Raw genomic sequence first — 6,881 nt, 5'->3', positions numbered from 1 at the left:
CTGCACTAGAAGTGGTCTGCCGCTTCCACACCAGACCACCCGGCTGATGTTTGACCCCTGGGAAAGAACAGAAAACGTGACCACAGGCAGTGGGCCGGGACCACAGGCTTCTGCTCCACAGAGTAAAATCTTCCCAGGAGGCCTGCCTTGGCTTGTCTGTCATGCTGCCGGTGAAGGGTGAAGCCAGCCGTCTTGTTGAGCTGTCCTTTTCCTAATGTTTTTTCTAACAGATCCCTGCTTCTCTTCCCTCAGTGCTATTCCTGGGGTTTGTTTCCCAACAGTGTTCTGGTGGATCTGGGGCTGTGATGGCCCCTCTGGGCACTGACCTTCCCTCTCTCTTGGGCTCAGGGGTGAAGGAATCATTTTTCTGAAAGTGACTGCTGCTGTGGTGGCCTTCAGCTACTGCCATCGCAGCGTGAGCCCTGGGACAGGCTAGTTGGAGGAAGGAAGACTTCTGAAGGATAGGGAGTAGCACTGGTTTAGTTCCTACATGACAAGGTACTTAACGTCTTCCAAGATGGGGGGGCAGGGGGAGAATTTCCCCCTTGGGTACTGGGGAAGTACAGGTCTCTTTTATATTGTGTTGTGGGGGTTTTTTAAGCTGGGATTTTATCAGTTCTGAAGTCTTAAAGCATCTTAGCTTCGGGGTGGTAAATCTCTATTCGGAGTGTTGCCAAATGAGCTTAGGGAAATAAATCCCTACTTTTAATATGGGTAATGGCAGTCACTGTAAATAATCCTCAACACCATTGCATCCGTAGTTTGTTTATGCAGAATTTATCTAAGGGAAAATACTCTGCTCTTAAACAAAAAGTCATGACAAAATTAAAAAAAACTGATAAATTGGAGCACTGAGGTTTTTCCTGGTTTTTGCAGGCAGGGTGGGGAGTTGAGCTGTTTGGTAAGGGTTGCATGTATGCTTGTACTCAACCTATTCTAGCTGAGCTACGGTTACTTACAGCTTATGTTCTGTATCTTTTGGTAACACAGTATATTCCTAATGAAAACACGGAACCTGGTGCTTCTTTGCCTATATGCTTGGAAAAATATCTAGTGTATTTAATGATTTAGGAAGTTCAGGTGTTAGTCCCTGAATCAAATTATGGGTAGTCAGATGCTGAGTGTTGAAAAAGAAATATGTTTTGCAAACAATCAGTTGCTGAGTGAACATTTGCCCTTTGATGGGAAGTTTATGAATATTAAACACCGGGCTTGCGAGACGGGCTGGATCTGAAGTCCCTTTGAACTCAACATGCACAGTAGTGCAGGACTCGAGATCAAACATTGCTAGTGAAAACAGTATGCAACTAGGGCTTGTTTTAGATGGGAGCCCACAGCTTATTGTGGTTTTATTCAGGAAAGGCCAGGTGGTGAAGTAGAACGGGGAAAACATCACAAATCTGTAATGGACTTCAAAAGTATCTATTAAGAGCTTGTAGCAAAAGCTAAGATTTTAAATGTCCTCTCCACTCTTTCAAAACTAGTCAGGCCCATAATGACAGTCGCATTGGTCTAGCTGTAAATGTGGGGTTTGGGGGATATTTTTTGCACTGTTTGTTCTTTTTTCCAAACAAAACACCAGACCTCAGGTGGCTCTTTTCTGGCACTTGCTGTGCTCCTAAATACAGGAGTGTTTATGTGTTCCTCAGTGAAATAAGGCTTAACTTTTTTTTAGCCTAAAGAGCAGCCAGCTAGTTAACAATCAAAGATTACTAAAGTGGTGGTAAGTAAAACAAACATTTTAAAGTCATGTTCACCTGTATGTGGCTTTTGCAAGATCTGGCTTTAACTGAGGTCACTTGCTTCCTTGACCCAGTGTTATTTCTGAGAAATGAGTACAGCTGTCTGCACTGCAAGTTAAAACAAAACAAAGCTCTGGAGTGAGCGAAGAACTGGCCCTGCTGGAGTTGTTCCTCTTCCTTCAGAGGGGCATTAGAATTGTAAAAAGCACTTATCTACGCATACCTGTTACATCTAATCCTTTCTCTTGGAAGTAGATGGGGTTGCAAGGTGCTGCCAACCATTTCAAAGAGTATGATGGAAGATTGCCTTTTAAACTACACTGTAAAGCTTTTTTGCTTTATATTTTCATGTAAAACATCTATGGCTTTCAAAATGCTTCCACGAGTGCTCTAATGTCTTAGTGCTGCTATTCTAGTGTTGCAGTACTGTGCATACTGTGCTGTCTTGGATGGTGCCGAGTACCTCGAGTGTGATTGTTTTCTCCAGCTCCTCTGCAGCAGGCCTAGAACTCTTATGTTTGTTTGCAGCTCAGACTTTTTCATAAAAATTCGTATTTTTATGTAGCTACAAAGATAGATATTTATTGAGGAAATAAGTTAGTTTTGCTGTGGTTTGTGCTGTCTTGGAGTTGCTTAGCCGTGGGCAAAGGTGTTACCTTAGAATCACAGAATGGTTTGGGTTGGAAGGGACCTTAAAGACCATCTAGTTCCAACCCCCCTGCCATGGGCAGGGACACCTTCCACTAGACCAGGTTGCTCAAAGCCTCATCCAGCCTGGCCTTGAACACTTCCAGGGATGGGGCATCCACAGCTTCTCTGGGCAACCTGTTCCAGTGCCTCACCACCCTCTCTGTGAAGAACTTCTTCCTGATATCCAATCTAAACCTCCCCACTTTCAATTTAAACCTGTTACCCCTTGTAAAAAGTCCCCCCCAGCTTCCCTGTAGGCCCCAAGGGTCTTGGTCTCTGCACATCAAGATTAGAAGTTCAAAACTGTGCTTTTGAAGGGCTTTTTTAAACTTTTACTTTCTCTTAACTTTTTCTTTAACCCTGACCAGAGTCAGATGGAGTTCAGCGTTGCATCTCTGTCCATCCAAGAACAAGGTGGTGCCCAGCTGCAGAATGAACAGAGGCAGCCCATTAAAGCAGCACCTGGTGTCCAAGTCCCTAAATCTTCTCAGGCCGCCAAGACCCCTGGCTCTGATGGGTTGATAGCATCCAGAAAGGAAGAGGAGTCCTCTTTCTGGAAGATAAATGCAGAGCGCTCAAAGTTCGAAGGAGACAAGTCTGAGTTCCAGTCCCTGACGCCCAGCCAGATCAAGTCCATGGAGAAGGGAGAGAAACCCCTTCCCTCCTTTTACAGACAAGAGTCTGCTCCAAAGGAGATGGCAAAAGTGGAGAAGCCCAGCATAACTAAACCAGAGAAGTCTGTCACCCCCAGCCTACCTTCTGTGTCTCTCGAATGGGAGAAACCGCGACCCACTCAACTCCCCGTTAGTTCTCTAGATGACTTCCTTCTTCCTGACCCACCACAGGACCTGGCATGCTCTAGGACAGACAAGGAAGATTCTGATGGTACTGTACTTACAGATCCACAAATGCCTGGACAGGTAAGGACTGCTGTATCCTCTGCCCTTAGATTTAAAAACTGCAGAGCACGTTAAAATCAGACAAGGTCGCTCTGGAAGGTAAAGCATTAAGCCATAGCTAAGCTTTCTGGCTTTCTATCCTGCAGATTTAAAGAACTCTATTAAACCAACATGTTAACTGCTATTGTTTGTTTCAGTCAAGTATTTTTAATATAGTAAAGTGCACAGGAAAAGGGCATTATTTAAATATAATAGCAGCAACACTGATATGGCATCCAGTGGCTGACTGACTAGCAAACTACCTAACAGTTTGGTAGAGAATAGCTATATCAAGTAAAAGAAGGTGGGTTTTTTGATGTTGGTTTTTTTTTTTCTTGGATCAGCAAAACACTTGATGGAAAAAAAAAAAGTGTTTTACCTTGAGAAGCAGATGAACTGGAGCCTAGGATACGTGCACATGGCATAGCGGTGTGTAGCACAGCATAGCTGGTTTCTCAGCTGTTTTCGGTGGTAGCCCAACAACCGCCTCCCAGTGTTTTGTCCCAGGCAGCTGGGCTGCTTTCAGATGTGTTTTCTCTTGAAGTCCAAAATGGAAATGGAATGAGATTCCAGAATTAGCCTTCTCAATGTTGTTTTTAATAAAAAAAACCCCAACCACTCAACCAAAAAAAAAAAAACAACCCTTAAGCATCTCAATAGCCATTTGAAGCTGTTTAAAAAGCAGATGCTGATCTGTGAGAAAAGAAGGGGAACAACAGGATATGGTGAGGGAAAGCAAAGGAAGAGAAGCCTGAAAACTGTGAAGTAGAGGAGTGGCTGTTCAAGCAGAGCTGTGCAGTTCTGTTTGGAATCCGTAGCATCCCTGTGGCATAAGCCGCACGTATTACTCTGCGCCTCAAGCACGTTGCACAGCTGCTTCTCTACCGTATTTTCCCAACAGCGGTTGCTTCAATTCCAAACAAGATGATGTGAGGTCAGAAAGATGCAGGATGAGGTAAATACTTGCAAGAGAAGTAAGTGGCAGCACTTGGGAGAGAAGAGTACTTAAGCCACTTCAGTATTTGCAGCCCTGTGTTTTTATTCCTATAGCTAAGGCATAAGGCTTCTTGAGCGGTTTTGCTACAGATTGTGACCACAGTAGTCTTGTAATTTTAGCTAAAGGCTTTGTCATGTTTTCCTACGTATTAATGGTTTGTTACAGTTGTAATTCCTTCGTGAAGGTTGTCTAGCTAACTGAAAAGCCTGGTTTTTCTCCCTTTGGAGAAACAATCCTCCCATGTCAAAATGTGTACAGTACAGAGTAGCAGAGAAGGTAGTATGGTGAATCTTCTTTGATTTCTTTCTGGATTATCTTCCCTGTTCTGGGGAAGAGAGCCATGCTTTAGCACTCGGCTGCATCCCTTGGGTCTTCCTGAACACTAAAACCACCTTGAACCTCGTGGCTGAAAGTGCAGCCCTGCAGGATTGAGCAAGTTCTCTGTAACCTAGTAAAGAACTTGTCAACAAGGTTTAAACTGTGTCATTTTCTGGAAGCAACTGGCTGCCATTCCAACAGGCAATCCATTGAATTAGTGGCGCTTACATTCTGCGTTTGTTTCGTTCTCTGCAATTCCCACTCCAGTGGGAATCGATCTTTTACGATGCTCTTCCTTGAGGGGAAAAAACCCCAACGTTTTGCCTCCAAACCATTACAAGATTTTTATTAGGAATTCCCTTTCTGGTTGTGAGTATTTTTCCATGTCTGGCATTTTTCTGGTGGAGGCTCTTAGGAATCCTAGAGCAAGGTGAAAAACTTGGAATTTTGGCAGATAGTATATTAAACTTCCTTTTGTAGATGTCGAGTACTGAGTTTGTAGTAGCATCGTTAATCACCATGTCTTACTACTTTTCTTTTTTTTCCCCTTACAGACTAGTACAAGCAATGTTATCTTGAAGACTGGCTTTGATTTTCTAGACAACTGGTAAAAGATACTTCAAAATAGTTCAAACCAATTTTGGGGAAGGCGTGGAATTTTCCCCTTGTATGTTAATTTACTAGCATTTGTGTCTTTTCTTTTTTTTTTTTTTCCTAGAAGTAACTTTCAAACTCTTAAATGTTGCCTTTGTATAAACTTTTGTAATACCATATGCATTTTGGGGTTTCCAACAGTGATAGAAGTGTGGTTTCATTTGGGTATTTTTTTAAATCGCTGTTAAAATTTTTAGTAGCTACTGTGTTGAGAGGATGGGAGAAGTCACCCCCTACACGTTAAAGAAAAACGAGAGTCTCCGTATCCTAGAAATGGAGCCTACAGGACCAGATTGCTGTTTTCAGTCAAAACCTTGCTAGCATGGCTTGTAAGAAATAGCTTCCCACGTGCGGGGTTTCCAAATAAGCAAATAATTCCATACTCCAGGTAACTAGCAAGACCAGTGGGAAGAATAAGCGTATGGACAGATTGCATTGATTTCTGTTTCATTTGAAAGTCGCTTCTGTACCACTTATTTGAAAACACTTTTCTTTTGAAGAGGGCAAAGGTGTTGCCAGAATGATGGATCTAAAGAAGCACCGTGTTTGTACCCTACAGATCCGCTAAAATAACGCAGGAGTGTTACAAAAATGACGGGCGTTTCTGGCCTTGAGATTGAAGACTTGGGGGTTCGGTGGCAGGGAATGGGATGACACCCAATGAACGGGAGAAACTGTCTTCAGGGAATACAAGCCTAACGGTTTCTGGTTTCGCTGCCTCCTTGCTGGGCATAAGTCCTCGTAGTTGTAGTGCTGGAAGCATGGCACTGGGAATTGCTGGGGTGTAGGTTACCTTTTGTGTCAGGAAACCACTATGTTTATGGGAGGTTATCGCAGTATAAGGCTTCTCTGTTTTTTAAGCAGCTTATCGTCTCAAGGACTCATCAACTTTGGTGCTTTTCCCTCCTTGTGGGTACATTCTCTTCAGCGTCCAGCATCCCGGGTGACATTCGTTCCTGAGGCGCAGAGGCATCTGAAGGTGGCCCTCGGCCGACTTGCCTCCAGTTCTGCTTTCGAATGATCTTTGTTTGGTGTTTAAAATGTAGAGAACAAGACTAGCTGTCGTTTGAATCTGTCGTCTCTGAAATGCAGCATGATTTACACACTGACTCTCACTGTGTTTACCTCACCTTGAAGCCTTAATTCCCCCTACGCACAGCCAGCGACTGGTCTGCTCCGATGCCAAAGGTCTGACCTTTCCCGTTACCTCAGCAATAGTCCCATAGCGTTTGTTTGGGGTAGAAGGCAAAACACCGGGCTGTAATGGGTCTAAAGGGTGCCAGCCAAAGCTCTACAAGAAGGTCACCACCTCCCAGACCGTAATTGTGTAGGCTTCTCCTGGATTGGCACTGGGCATTTGGTTCAGTGCCAGGGGCAGTTAAACGTGCGGAATTGGGTGCTGCAGGATTTTCTCCTGTCTGTTACAGGAAGAGTTGGAGGTGTCCTGGAGGAATCCTTTCCTCTAATAGGTGTGCTGCTCGCTCTGAACAAGCAGAAGATGCCGATAGAGCAGTAAAACTTACTTGCTGATCAAGGAAGATG

The 6,881-nt window shown here is 44.0% G+C and overlaps 1 protein-coding gene across 1 annotated transcript in view; it reads left to right on the top strand.

Moving 5' to 3' along the window:
* LOC104508019 (chromosome unknown open reading frame, human C1orf198) overlaps window positions 1-5,591 on the top strand; it is a 12,957-nt gene extending 7,366 nt beyond the window's left edge. Inside the window, exons 2-3 of the mRNA XM_010149489.1 lie at window positions 2,801-3,352; window positions 5,240-5,591. Coding sequence (XP_010147791.1) covers window positions 2,807-3,352; window positions 5,240-5,296 — 603 coding nt within the window. The 5' untranslated portion in view covers window positions 2,801-2,806 and the 3' untranslated portion in view covers window positions 5,297-5,591. The remainder of the gene's footprint in view (window positions 1-2,800; window positions 3,353-5,239) is intronic.
* Window positions 5,592-6,881: the final 1,290 nt, after the last annotated feature.

Source organism: Eurypyga helias, unplaced genomic scaffold (assembly GCF_000690775.1).
Source record: "Eurypyga helias isolate BGI_N326 unplaced genomic scaffold, ASM69077v1 scaffold22013, whole genome shotgun sequence".
In the NCBI taxonomy this organism is placed as follows: domain Eukaryota; kingdom Metazoa; phylum Chordata; class Aves; order Eurypygiformes; family Eurypygidae; genus Eurypyga; species Eurypyga helias.
This window is presented reverse-complemented; position numbering and strand designations above follow the sequence as displayed.